At 40.2% G+C, this 15,151-nt stretch overlaps 1 protein-coding gene across 2 annotated transcripts; it reads left to right on the top strand.

Moving 5' to 3' along the window:
- Window positions 1–7,718: 7,718 nt before the first annotated feature.
- On the top strand, window positions 7,719–14,546 carry LOC311013436 (equilibrative nucleobase transporter 1-like). Of its 2 annotated transcripts, XM_084009511.1 has the most exons (14): window positions 7,719–7,836; window positions 8,085–8,199; window positions 8,240–8,433; window positions 8,631–8,760; window positions 9,794–9,840; window positions 9,954–10,030; window positions 11,200–11,292; window positions 11,391–11,530; window positions 12,164–12,273; window positions 12,382–12,525; window positions 13,149–13,256; window positions 13,379–13,565; window positions 13,712–13,835; window positions 13,955–14,546. In XM_084009511.1, exons 3-14 carry the CDS (start codon window positions 8,247–8,249, stop codon window positions 14,063–14,065), a joined length of 1,458 nt encoding a protein of 485 aa, XP_083865637.1. In that variant the 5' UTR covers window positions 7,719–7,836; window positions 8,085–8,199; window positions 8,240–8,246; the 3' UTR covers window positions 14,066–14,546. The 2 variants fall into 2 exon arrangements, with proteins under 2 accessions (XP_083865637.1, XP_083865636.1); XM_084009510.1 differs by lacking the exons at window positions 7,719–7,836; window positions 8,085–8,199 and having other exon boundaries at window positions 8,206–8,433; window positions 11,391–11,554.
- Window positions 14,547–15,151: the final 605 nt, after the last annotated feature.

The following is a 15,151-nucleotide window of genomic DNA, read 5'->3' as shown; positions in this document are numbered from 1 at the left end:
ATTGTGTGCCTCACTGTATGTGGTCCCTCAGTGTAAAGCGTTGTAGTTCCCAGTTTCTATGTTTGTTTTTTTAGCTGTCAATCGATTAACAATTTTAATCAGATTAACTGCAAGGTAGCTGTGGATTAATCACGATTAATCACCGTTCGTAAATACATTGTGAAAAATGTCCAAGAATGTGAAGCCTCTAGAGATGCACTGATAACACTATTTATCAGGTTGAGTACAAACATTTAAATTTCAATAGTTGCAGTTACAGTTACAGTTCTAACAATAACTTTGAAAACATCCAACTTTGCGTTTCCTTGATATTAACAGAGCAGAGTTTGCAGTGGAGATTTTAATAATTTACTGTTTAACCTCCTGTCAGTCACACAGTGTACTACTAAGAGTTTTTTTCTTTTGCATTAATGCGTGAACAAAAAAATTGTGCATTAACCGACGTTCATTTTTTTCCTCCTGCGTGTGTTACCTCTGAATGAAAACCAATCTGTGTGCTTGGGACCCCTCCAGTCCTTACAGGTTGCATGTCTGCATTTTGTGAGCAGTTCAGTCAGAGTGATTTGCTCTTCGGAGATAATTTACTGTAATTAGAATAATTCAGAGATCCGATGAAGTAACACTGTAAAATAGAATTCCTGAAAACTGAAGACAAAGGAGCAAATTATTTATATTTACCAACAACTTGAATATCACTAACTGGTGTCAAAGAATATGGGGTAAGTCATAACAATAAGCTTAATTTGTTTGACAGTTTCAAAAATATATTTGTGTTTTACAATGAGACAAATCGAAACAACAAAAACACAAAATACAATTGAGAAAAACAACAACAATGACAACAAATACATCAGAAAAAAGGCTCCTTTAAAAAGGTGGATTTTTAAAAATTATTGAAAGAGTTGCTTTCCTGCTGCTGCCCTTCTATGCTCGTTCACACACTGTATTGAATGAGACTCTCATTGAAAGAGGTTTGGTATGTTTGGGGGTTGAAATGCTTGCTCTCAATAAACTGTTGTCTTTAAATTGCCTAATCTCAGCCTCTCAATAATGGCAGAATGTATGGAATACTATGAGATCAAATGATTGTATCTTACAAGTCACGTGTGAATTATCGTTCTCTTTCACCACAAATGCTATTCTTTAAAGAAGAAGTAGCGAGTGAGATGAAGTAAGAGGGCCTCGTGAATCGTCTCGTGCATCATTTTCTAAAAATAATTAAAAAAAAACACAATGAGAGATGATGACATCTGAACATCAGCTGTCCTTGAAGTTGCTGATGTTGGCACTTTTCATGATTGTTTTCTGGTTACTTTAATGAACACACACTCCAGTACTTTTTTTGTTTATGAGAGCCCCTAATGCCATTGCCTTACCCCTAACACATTCTTTGCAGGAAAGTTGTCTTCATGTAAATAAAGCTTAACAGTTCCATTATACAGTTAGAGGCAAACGCCTAAACACCTTTGGGCTGTTTTTACAGCCAATGTTCCTCACTGTTAGTGGGCTCTCCTCATTTAAAACAACAACGTACTGACCCGTCTGATTACTTGTTTTCTTATCCTTCAAAGGTTTCACAGCCTTTCAAGACAGGTTTTTCCTCAAAGTCCACCTATTTGTCTTGACGTTACTTCCTATTTCCTCACTTCCTCTCAGAGTTGTTTTGCAGTTACTGGAGAAACTGTATGCAGGTATGTTGTCACCACTACTGGCTTTTATATTTTATTTTTCTTATTACAGATGTTGAAAGGGGTTATTCTTCAAGGCCAGACAGACTGTAAAGTTGCAACAGTGCTCTCCTGCCCGAGTCTGTGGTCGTTGTTGTGTGGTCATATGACTGGCTGTGTGAATTTGTACCAAACAATGTCAACTTTTGCTTTTGATGTTGGATTAGAAGATCCATACCACCTTCATGTCTGTACATTCGGTACATTATTGAGCGAGTCTCCTCCATGTATCCTGGCTTAACCTTTGTGTCGTGTTCGTTTCTCCCCCCTTACTTTAGTGTTCCCGGTCAAATTTGACCGGCCTGTTTTAACTGCTCTTACATTAACACAAAAACCCCTGATCATCACCAAATTTGATTTTACTCCCCTTTAAGCTGTTAACAATGTCTCAGACTACTGGTTTACATGAATAACTGCAGTGAATATTGAAATTGTACACTTTATTCCAAAATTCGCGTGTATTGTAAAAAAAAAAAAATCAAAACAGAGACCAAATTCACAAAACACAGAACATCAGCATGAACACATCATCCATGTGTGTGTGTGTGTGTGTGTGTGTGGGTGTGGGTGTGGGTGTGTGTGTGTGTGTGTGTCTTCACACACAGGATTGGCATTTTGCAATCAGGTCGGAATGCGCCTTGCAAACGTAGGCAAGGTCGGAAAGGTTGGGAAGTTCTGTCATCAAATCGGATAACTCGTGAGTGGACATGAAAGTGTTGCAGGGACATAGTTGACCAGAATATAGGCCTCCCTGACTCCGCATCCCACAGACCTTTTGGAAGCCTCATTGTTGGACCGATATACTCCTGCTAAAATCAACAGACCCATGTAGGCTTGGAGGTCTACCTGGTTCAATGCTTTCCATGTGTCTGCAAACACACGCCTCCCCTCCAGGTTTGTCATCAGTATAATTTTCGATAATGGACTCTGGTAAAAAGAGTTGGAAGCTGGACTTGATGTCATCCACATGAGATGTTGTGTTCCGTGTTCGCCCTGGCGTCATCCTAACAATATCCTAAACTCTTGCTCTGCCTCCTCTGTCCTGGGTGGATGAATACCAGAGCATGTTGCCATCCTTGGACTGGAATGTCATCTCAGGTGCCTCTTCCTCACCATCTGTTGACTGGTCGGTCTCACAATGGTCTGGGTCAAAATCAGGATCGATGTTGTCTTCTTTTTCTGAGACATCCTCCTCTATTTCCGGTTCAACTTCAATCCCTTCTTCATCAGTTTGAAAAAAAAAAGGTCAAGAGCCTCTCTGGCAGAAAATCGTCTTATCAGGCGCCTACTCATTGTGTTCAGAGTAAAATGACAGCAGTACACAAATAAAGCTTTATATAGGTGGTCTGTGTGAAGATATGATACATTTTGTATCAAAAAGTGTGGTTCACGTTGGGGAGAGGCACATAAGCGCAGGAAAGAGGTGAGAAGAGGAGACACCTAATTATTCAGTCTGAAAGGGGTTCACGTGGGGTGTAGTGTGTGTGTGTGTGTGTGTGTGTGTGTGTGTGTGTGTGTGTGTGTGTGTGTGTGTGTGTCTGTGTGTGTGTGTGTGTGTGTGTGTGTGTGTGTCTGTGTGTGTGTGTGTGTGTGTGTGTGTGTGTGTGTGTGTGTGTGTGTGTGTGTGTGTGGTGGCGGTGGTGGATTTGTGGTTGTATACTATCTGATGGATGAACACAAACTAGGGTCACCCATTCATTTCCTAAGGTGGTCATTTTTGACCGGGAACACCACAGGTGTTACAAAGTTGATTTAACCACTCAAAATTCAACGAAAGTGGTGATGATTAATTGTATATGTTCAAATGCCTAGTGTGGAGGATATCATAAGGCCTTGAGACAATAAAATGTAAAACACAATATTTATGATTGATGAAAGTAGGAAATCGGTCAGATTTGACCTCACACAGGCCAAGCCAGGATGAAGAGGAGTCAAGCCAGGTGCAAGGCTGCATTCACAGTACACACATATGTTACGGACGAGGGAAGGCGTGTCTGGCTTGTGTGCTCGTGAGTGCCTAACCTACTTTTTTGAGAGGCTTGTTCTATATGGTCTGGGTGAATGAAAGTTCCTCTTGTGTGCTTTAGTGCGTTATACTGGAATATCCGGGACTCTAATTCTGAAAAGGTATAAACGGTAAGTGTTCTGTCTAAGATAAGATAAGATATTAACTGAAAAACAAACACATTGATTTCCGATCAGAGTGACTGCCTACTGAACAGCTAAGGCACCAGGATCGATCAAGTCATGTCTGTGCTAGCAGGCTAACGGGTTCGACTTGTTTCAGTCTGCACTAGTTGGTTGTAACCAGACTTCTCTGCAATACAAAGTGAAGCAGTCCATGCTCCTAGAAGAGAGGATGTTCTTACATTTAAGGCCCGAGCACAGACAACGTCAGGCCAACAAAGGCCCTGTTGTAATTGCAACGTTTATAATTTACATTTACATTTACCATTTTACAAATGGTTTAGTTGTTGTTGTTGCACTCGGCCCACTTTGAAATAGTGTTTTTTTCTGCAAGGTTGGTGCGTTTTTAGAAACTTTTTTGTTTGGTTTTGTTAGAATTTTTTTGTTTGGTTTTATGAAACATTATCCAGTTTTTTTTCTTTTTTTAAGGTTGTTGTGTTTTGACCCTCAGGTCACCGTACTAAGTAGTTTATTTACATTTACATTTAGGTCATTTAGCAGACGCTTTTGTCCAAAGCGACTTACAAAAAGTACATTTGTCAAAAGAAGGAAACAAGGAAACCACAACGTATCATTGCTGATAAAGTAAGAGCTAAAAATTGAACAAGTGTTAGGTCCTTATCTGAGTAAAGTAGTACTTCAAGAGCAACAGTGCTACGATCAGAGTGCTATAGGTAAGGTTTTTTGTTTTTTTTGGGGGGGGGGGGGGGGGGGGGGTGTTGGTGGGTCATGCTATGTAGAGTCGAACAGGTGAGTCTTGAGCCTTTTTCGGAAGATGGCAAATGACTCTGCTGTCCTGACATTGGTCGGGAGTTCGTTCCACCACTGAGGGTGGGTTTTATAAGGAGAGGCTTCACTGTAGCTGTTCCGCTGGAATGACACGATATGTCATATGATATCGTATCATTAGTTTATCGTAGATACTTTACTTGAAAATGTTCCTCTTCACTGAGGAGTGATGATTAAAACTTGTAATTAGATAAAGAAACGTAACTCCAGAATGCGCTCCTACTTGGCAGGAAATATTAATTAATTTTAATCGGTTTTGATGCTATGATGCAGTGATGTCACTATTGATGGAACAAGTTTTCAGGGGGAAAAAAACAGTGTTATTGTTTGTCAGGTAAGGTAATGTCACTCTTAAACAGACTGAAGCAGTATGAAAGTCTGCATTGATTTTGTCAAACTGCCTCACTTGCAGGGAAACAATCGATGTTTCACACAATTTGGTCATAGGCTGAATATGTTTGTGTCTATTCGTGAATAATAAGCAGAGGTCAAGGAGCTGCAGACTAGTCCGAACACTTTTATTATAGGGCATGCAAACGTCAGCCATCCGCAAGTAGAGCTTGATGTTGCTCCTCTTGTTTAAAGAAGATTATGTAAGCCAGTTTGACTGTGTTTTTATAGTTTTTATAGTTCAAGACGGTAATGAATATACATAGGACTTTGCGGAATTTGTTGATCATAGCCAAAATGTAAAATTATGGAAGCATTATCATTTAAGCCAGAGCAAGTCTGCATTACGACAAGATAGAAGTCACGTGGCTCAAAACCTTTGCAGGGTTAGATCTATTTAAACCAAACACATGTACGGGTTGGTAACCCCTGAGTCACTGGTTTTAGGAAGTGGGTACAAGCTTGCGTGCGCATCACAGTGTGTGTGCATGTAAAAATATCTGTGTCTTGTGATCAGGTCCCCATGCTGGTAAAACATACATGATTAGTCCCATGAGCCATGTAGGCCTCATCAGACTCAGTGATCGCTGCCCTCCAATGACATAAAACCTGCATCATCATGAACCATAAGTACTACTTATGGACCCCACAGACTGGATGTTCACCAACAACTGTAGAAAGAGCTCTTCTCAAGACTGAAGAATTGTCAGACTCTCGTGGAGTCTGCCCCTATCTGGCCAGAGAGTTTGCTCTGAAGCTGTATGTTGGTGACGCGGTCCGCTTGGACACCCTGTTTGCGAGGGCCTTGACTTATTAGACTTTGTCTGTTTGCAGTCTGTCTGTAGCGACTGCCTGTTTTGGACTCTTTCCTTCATAAATTAGTCAAAGCTCTGTTCGGAGTAGTATTCTTATTTCTCACCAGGAAATCATACACTGATTTCCACCATAAGTCACCAAAACTACGAGACATCCTTCAGCAGCTGTTCACCCAAAATAGTATGCAGGTTTTCTGCAGCAGAATGTGAGATTAGCCGTGGACAGACACAGAGGTTAACAGGAACTCATTCTCTCACAAACGTATGCACGCACACACGCACCAGCGATTGCATGATTCCCATTTTAATAAAATACAGGACTCAGCAAAAATAAAACGCTGAGCTGACATTAGACATTTTTATTTAACTCACAGATGCATCCCATGATTTAAGCTATTTAGATTGTGCTATAGGATATGGGGTGCATTCCAAGTCTCTGAAAGTGCATCCACGTTTCCCTCACTTGCATCATCAACCATGCGAGGAACCTGAGAAATGACCCTGAGAAACCCTGAGAAAGACGTCCTTTCCTCTGAAGCGTCACATGTCTGTTTCCAATGACGGTAGCTGATCACACGTCTGTCAGTCAGATATAACAGCTCTAGAGGCATTTGATAGAGTTTGTACAGTATGTGTTTTCTCTCTGCAGCTTGTTACCTGTTTAACCTCCACAGAAACAACAACCTGGATTCTCTATTATACTGTTTGCTGTCTCCATTTCTACTGGCATAATGGGTTGATATTATTCAGTCTTTATTTGTGTCTATATTTATTGAAAAATAGACATTTAAAGATTTCATTTCCATCAGACACGACACTCAAGAATGATCAGCCTCACACGACTGAATGTAAATATCTCTGGCTTAAATTTTGCACCTGTAGTTTATTAAAAGGGATAATCCATATTTTGTTTTTTGTTACATTTTCATGTTCATGTTTCATGTCACAACTGCAGCTACATGTGCAAAACTCTCACACATTCTGCATCACCAACAGTCACCTGAGCTCAACAGTTAACATCACTTGCAAAACCAACACTGAACAATCGTCATGGTGACAACACACACTGTCACGCAGAACACACTGAGAGGAAAAACACTAACATCAGACACCAACACACAAGTTAGACACTTTTCATCTTTACAGTGACATATTTGACATATTTATTTATTTTGTCTGTAGTAATTTACTGTTGACAGCAACAATGTCAACAATGTTCCTGCACATCTTTACATCCTTCTTCTTCCTCCTGCTTGGGGCCTTTGGGTCCTATTGCAAAAATATATTGAGAATACCAAGTCTAAAACAAGACACCTGCTGAGGTTTTCAGCTGAAGTTGCAATCATCAGTGTTTGAAAGTCACCAGGCTGAAATCATCCTGTTTTGAATGTGTGGTTTACAGTTTTGACAGCATTTGAACAAAGACCTGTAAATCCACAGTTTGTAGAGTTTTGAAACCGTGTTCAAGCAATGAAAAGTGAGTTTGGTCCACATGAACTGCTGTTGTGCAGGCTGTGGTGAGAGTTTTGCACATGTGACTTACAGTTGTGCCCGCTGTCATTAAGCAATCGAAAAAAAAACCTCTAAGTTCTATGTACAGACATAGTCCCCATTCAGTGGCAGCTTTGCTGCTGTTTGGCTTGACAGGGACGCAGGAATGTTTATTTTTCAAGAGGAGAGGGATTTTCGCCGCTGTGCAGCAGAGAAAGCGATTGTGAAAGAGATGTGGTTTAGGGAGGAGGAGGAGGGAGCGAGCGGAAGGAAGAGCTGCCCTATATAAACAGAGAGAGTGGAGAAAGAGCAGAGAGGTGTGGTTTGTGAGAACATTTGGGGACACCCACAGAGGCTGAACTGTGAGTACTACGGAGTAGCACGCTGGAGAATAATACAATTTAACTGCTGTGTATCATTTTGTGGCTTCACATGAGGTAATTTACTTGTTTCTGTGTTCCAATGTTTATATGTATGCAGTCCATCATTGTGTGAAAGAGAACTGACCTAATGACTTGGACTCAAGCAGCATTTTCCCTGATGTTTCCCACCCATATCATGACGTGTCTTTTTTTTTATCATAGGAAAATGTTAATGTTTTAAAGCTGCACAGCGGACTCATGCTAACATGTCGTCCACTCTAAATGCATCAGAATTCTTCATTTTTGTTTACTTTCTTTCGCAGTTGCAGTGACGAGAGACACGTGTGTGTGCATGCATGTGTGTGTCTGTGTGTGTCCATGTAGGTGAAAATTAGGTTTTGTGAATTGTCTGCCTGTGTGTGTGTGTGTGTGTGTGTGTGTGTGTGTGTGTGTGTGTGTGTGTGTGTGTGTGTGTGTGAGGGACCATGCCAGGTCTTGGGAACAGAATGGCGGTGCAACGCTGGTTAACCTTTGCCACAGGTCTGGTGGAGTGCCTGTGTTTCGCCGGAGCCGTGTTCGGATGGGCTTCCCTTGTTTTTGTCCTGAAGACGGAGGGCTACTTCGGCTCTCTGTGTGTCAACACCACAGAAGTCAATGCAACACAGGTCTTAGGTGAGTTTGATATCATCACCTTTACTACTTTGAATTCTAAGGAGTGTGATTTCTGTTGTTTTTTTTTAAAAAAGGACTGAGAACTATTTCTAAAATGAATTACAACTCTAGATGTTGTTGTGCTGTCTGACCATCACCTGTTTAATGATATAGTTCCCCATCTTTGCTCTCTCTTTCTCTGTTTTATGTGCCTACAGATTGCAGTGGACAGGATGAACAGTTATCTCTGGTTTTCACCATCGCCTCCTCTATGAACAACTTCCTGACGCTGCCCAATGGTTTCATCTTTGACCAGTTTGGTACCGCAGTGGCTCGGCTCTTTGGAATGTAAGTCCACCTTAATTACTGAAGAGTTATTGGTCAGTTGATCTAAATGATTTCCTATGTAATTTCACATGAGAGGTATTAGTGTGATTATTAAGGAAAAAGTGCAAGGTGCAGCAGCTTCTTTTTCTTTGTTTGGGCACATCATGTGTACTGACTGTGTGGAAGCTTAATCCAAATGTCCAGTTGGAGACATTTTGTCTCAAAGTTGTCGTCTCTCTGCCTGTGGTGGCTAAGCTAACACTACACTGCAAAGAGGCTGTAATTCCAGTCTGTCTCTGGTATTTCCCCTTGAGGGATTCCCACATCTGTGCTGCTAAAGATATTCTACAAGCTCATGTGAAGTGAAAGATTGTATTGCGTTACAACAAGAAAAGCGAAAGAGAAGCTCTATTTAAGGGCATGTTGAAGTAGCTGAAGTCTCCAGACATCAACACAAATAGAGCTACGGTGAACCAGAGGCTGACGCTTATGCTGAATGTCGAGTAAATGTGTTATGAGGAAAAGGGTACAGTTAAGAAAACATAGAGCAATGAAACTGGAAAGAAGAAAGGTGAGACAAGGATAAGAAATAGAAAAGTTAATAAATGAAATATATATTTTTTTGTGCAAATGTTTAGACTCTGTGACCCAAAGCCCTCCCTACTGCCTCAGAGTTAATATTTAACATCTGACATAACACCATCCAAACATTCCTGCCCAGATCCGTTATATCTAAATCCACAATAACAAATTGCTACTAAGGACGCCCATATGTTTCCACTAAAAGAGGGTGGAGGGAAAATAAAGGGCAAAGAATGTGAGGGGAGGTGACGGCTGGGCATTGCCAGAAAGTCTGCAAAAAAAAAAAACAACAGAAGAATTTATTTATTTCATTATTATTATTATTTATTCACTTTTAAACTTATTTATGTCCCCATTTCATTCTTATTTTTGATAGAAATAAAAAGATTGTTCCTTCTGGGAGCTTCCATTAAGCCCAGGAGAACACAAGCTAAATTACATTATAACACTTGCGTATCTTTTTTCCCATCAGATTTCTTTACACCACGGGTACCTTGATGGTGACCTTCTCAACAGCAGGTGAGGAACATTCATCCCGCTCGTTGTTGTGTGCTTTCTCAGGAACCGTATAGTCGAAAAGGAAGAAGGAAGATGTTACAGCTTCTCACTTTCCCCATGTTTTTCCCCATCAGTTTTGTCCAACCTGTTGTTCCCAGCTCTCTCCCTCCTGGCAGCGGGTGGCATTTTGTTACTAATGACCAACATGCAGGTATTTGAAGTAGTCTTTCAGTTTATAAAGCTTATTGTCATAATTTTAAACCATTTTTTAAACCATTATTTAATTGAATACTATAAAGAAAATTATGAAAGCTGTCCATTACATTTGCTTATGGCTAAAGTTGCCATATTACACTAAAATAATAATAATAATTGTTGATGAATTTTGATTGAGATGAATTATTTTTATTTAATTATTCACATTTTTTAATTTTATTTCAGGAACAGTGAATGTTTGATATTTGCTCTAAATTGCAATTGAAAATTGCTGCAAGGGAAAGTAAAAAAATGAAAGTTTGACCAATTGAATTAAATGTTGGGGTTACATGATTTTTGAACTCCTGGAGGCCTGCACACGCTCTGTCAGTGGAGTATCACTACCTCTAACCACCAACTCAAACTAATTACATTTTTAAGGATAGCTGAGATTGAGAAACACTGTTAAGAGCTATTTTTTGAAGCGTCAGAAGTTTGCTGTATAATATTGTATTGTTTACGTCTTGTTAAATATGTTATACGACTGTTTTCAGGTCAGCTCAGTGCAGGAACTCAAAAAAAAGAAAAGAAGACAGATAATTTGCCTTCATTGCACTTTGGTTGGCTGCAGGGCTTTTCTCAGACTCAGCTCATGATTATATGAAAATAAAAGCCCTCGCAGGGAAACGTTTCAATACCACATCTTCATGATCAAACTGGTAGCTCAACATAGGGAGAAAAGGTTAAACACTGAATGACTTAAAAGTAAATGCAAAATAAGCTATGAATAACAACGACTCCACGTTTTCGAATGTTTTTTTACAAGTATATTCTGAAAACATTCACAATCAATGGTTTGAATGAACTTTTTACTCTAATTCCAATATCTTTAAACATGACCACACTAAGTACTTTTTTTTCATTCACCTTTTTTTGTATTCATGAGTGTGAAAGTGGCACAGAAGATTATATTCCTTGAGCAGAAAAGGGCCATGAACACACCGAGATCACTGATGTCCACTTTTCTCCTTTTTGCGGACGTCATTTTGCATCTCCGTCCTCCAGCATGAGCAGTAGCCGATGATGCTTGACAGTGTTGTGTCATGTAGCCTGTCCTGTACTGTAGGAAAGTGCAAACACATATTAAAGCATCCGTTTTAATAAATGTCAATTTTTCGCCTCAAGGTTGGACATCTGTTCGGCTCACACCGCTCCACCATTATCACTCTCTATAACGGAGCCTTCGACTCTTCATCGGCACTCTTCCTTGTCATCAAGGTGGGAAACATTCACACACACATTCACAATGATATATATATATATATATATATATACCACTTAATGTTTTACAACAATCATGATGTCTTCTCCTGCAGTTATTACACGAGGTTGGTGTCTCCATTCGCTCCTCCTTCCTCTTCCTATCCGCCTGCAGCGTCATTCACCTCCTCAGGACTTTCTTCCTGCTGCCAAGAGACCGGATTCCATACCCGCTGCCTGATGACTACACATACGGGTACAGTGAAAATAAAAATCAACGGTAAACGTTTGAATAAAAACAAATAGTGCAAATAGACCAAATCAAATTCCAAATAGGTTTTGAAAACTTGAGCTTACTTGAGCTCTTTGCTAGAAGTCTATTGTACAGTTTGAAGAGTTCAGTGTACTTATCAGCAAGAAAAACACGTTTTGGGTGTGACAGGGTGTAATGTTTGAAAATTAAAGATAACCAAATACTGTGCAAGAAAAAAAAATGATTCCACACATACAGTATGTGTTGTTGCTTTGCTGTAAAAATTCAAAGGGACATGGTGCATACAGTACGTACATTACATACATACATACAGTCCAGTACACACACACACACACACACACACATGCAGTACTGACACTGCCCATCACACAACACACCAGTCGTCATCAGAATAGTTTACATAATATGTGCAATAATCATAAAGTAGCCTCATTAACATTTAATGACATGCATATAGAAATGTACAGATAAAAGCCAGCGGTTGGGCTCATTTAGGGCTTTGATAGACAGGAGGACTAAGTAGTTTCTAAATCGTTTGAGCTAATTTCAAAGAACTCCCACAAGTTTGACCCTCAGTTTGTGACTGACCCACTGTGACCTTTTGACCTTTGTCAGGATAACCTGTGGTACATCAAAGACTCTGAGTCTAGAGGAGGCAACAGGGGATGTTAACACGGAGGTGACAAAAGAAGAAACGCCCCTCAAGGACAACCCTGTGAAACCAGGTTTGTTCACTTTACTGTGGCAGAGATATCTACAGTAAGACAGAATTAAATAACCATACATCCTACTTCTCTTTATCCATCTCTGTGGTCTCCCCTCGCCTCTCTCAGAGAAGAGCTTCCGAGAGTGTTTAATGTCCAGGTTCTTTGTGCTGCAGCTGCTTTGGTTGTCGATTATGCAGCTCAGACATTACCTCTTCATCGGCACCCTCAACCCCATGCTGCAGCGGCTGACGGCGGGAGAGCCTTCACTGGGTAAACACACACTAACACGGCACGTGTGACTGTCAAAGATGGATGTTGCAAGAAACATTACAGTTTTTTTAGACTGCTTACACACTAAAATAAAAAATGTTACACAGTTAGGAAAACTGTTAACACAAGGAGCAAAACATTATCTCAAATTAGCACAACTAGAAACACATTATCAACCTCACACTGTTTGCAAAACAATACACACACTTGTATACATTACACCCTGAAATCTATCATTAAGTCACTTCCTTGCAATACCAAAGCATTGACTGAAGTTCCCATACCCTCCAACCATTTGGTTCCAAACAGCCATCTGGTGTGCAAACACTTGTTTGCTTAATTATATACACACCAAACAGGTTTATAAGCACTATGAAAAGCAGCGATCTGATATGGTATTCTGCAAATTACAGTTGGGTGTAGTGTTTTGAATGAACAAGCACTGTTTTCAAAATTGTGTTGAAGCTATCGAAAAAAAACTGTATTACTAACCAATGAGCCTTCAACTAAGAGGTCGTCGGAAGTGAGTAATATGTCATATGAGCAAGAAGCTGCATTTCATACTTGTTGGACTGTTGATGAAGTCTTTTGTCCGTCTCGTCCTTGCTTGTGTGTCCCTGCAGTGAGCCAGTACACCAATGCCTTTGCTATAACACAGCTGTGTGGCGTCCTGTGTGCTCCCTGGAACGGCCTCATCATGGACAGACTCAAGGGCAAACCTCGTCTTGCAGGTAACACTGTTATACTGATAAGGACTATAATGAAATCAGTCATGGCAGGCCAACTATCAGTGTGTCTCCACAGGAAACAGCATGTAACAGGTATGTTTTTTTGTGTGTGTGTCTGTTTGTAGGAGAGAGTGAACAGGAAGCAGACCTGCGGGCCTCGGTGCTTTCTCTCTTCCTGACAGCGCTGCAGTGTGTGTTGTTCTCAGTTTGTGCCTCCATCCCATACCTGCCTCTTCAGTACTTGACCTTCATCCTGCAGGTCCTCAACCGCTCCTTCCTGTATGGGGGCAACGCAGCCTTCATCAGTGTGGCGTGAGTATCGAACACATGAATACACACATGCACACACAGGTCTGTGTAAACTACACTTGAGAAGTCTTATATGTGCATATAGAAATACAATAATATGTGTGTGTGTGTGTGTGTGTGTGTGTGTGTGTGTGTGTGTGTGTGTGTAGTTTCCCATCACGCCACTTTGGGAAGCTGTATGGTCTGGTCATGTCTCTGTCTGCAGTGTTTGCTATGCTGCAGTATCCCTGCTTTGCCCTGGTGAATGGACCTCTGGATGGAGACCCTTTATATGTAAGCAGAAGACATATCACTGATATTACTATACATCTGACTCCTGTTTTAATCACCATCTTTATCTATGAACTCTCCTCTCACTGCTTCCTCCTCTATGTCCCTTCACGTATCTGCAGGTGAACATCGCTCTGACGCTGCTCAGCCTGCTCGCCTTCATCCATCCGCTCTCAGTCTTCCTGTACTGCCGGAATCTCGCCTCCCAGCGAGCCATCAGCGCCTCCTCCTGAAATCTGTCAAACGAGTATATACATTAGTACTCAATATACATTTCAGATTGCAGTGTATGGTTGGACATGTGTTGTTTGGGTCATAGTTATAGCATATACTTGTATTTTTTAAATTTTGTTTAATTCCAGCCACATATCGCACCATGGCTGGAATCAGAGTGCCAAAAGTCATATCAGTATTGACCTCTTCGAATTATTTTTATCAATGTTTTGAAGGTAGAACATGAGACCAACAATGTGTTGTTGGAAAATGATGAATGTAAATGAATCACAAATATCAGCCTGTGTTGTTTTCATTGGTTTGATCAGTGAAGGCACAGCTCAGCGTCACACCGCTGCCATCTGCTGGCCAATTAGATTAGTGATATCACTATCGTGCCAAACATTAACCAACAAGTAGCCTTTTATGTTTTGGTTGTATCAACATATGGAGTCTCAGGTGTTCAGTGGGTCTGTGTCATCTGTCATGAAGGATTCTGTTTTTAATGAAAACAAAAGGGAAACATGAATGTTTGTTTGTTTTTTTACCAGGAAGTTTATGTTTTAGGTATATTTTTTATAAGTGCTTTGACTGTATTGGTGTCTTTGTTGTTGAAATGTAACTTAATATATGCAATCTCTTCAAAGTGCTGCACCAAATTAAATGTATCTTTTGATATGGTATTATTGGATGATATTGATATTAAATTGTTATGAACTTAAGTAACATGGTAAAGGGAATTATTTCTATTTAATATGTAATGGCTCCTGTTCGGTTTTTTATTGTGAGAAATAGTATTCCCTTGCAGCAACTGCCTATTTCAGATTGTATAGAAGATGCAATTCTAAACTAGTCAGAAGATATTTTATTTAAAATAGTCCAGAGATTAAACTTACATGTGTTGGCTGTGATCGAGAGTTCTGAATGGCAGGCGAGCCCACGGAGATTGAACAAAGGAATGAGGGAGAATGTGATGCCACGTTGTGTCTAAGGCTATGTTTGAGTGTGCAGATGCACATGAATAAAGGTTTGTTTGTGTGTGTAGGTTTGTAAAAAAAAAAAAAAAAGAGAAGAAGAAACTAGAGGGAAAACCTGGCTGCCTTACT

Source organism: Eutrigla gurnardus, assembly GCF_963514095.1.
Source record: "Eutrigla gurnardus genome assembly, chromosome: 5".
Taxonomy (NCBI): domain Eukaryota; kingdom Metazoa; phylum Chordata; class Actinopteri; order Perciformes; family Triglidae; genus Eutrigla; species Eutrigla gurnardus.
This window is presented reverse-complemented; position numbering and strand designations above follow the sequence as displayed.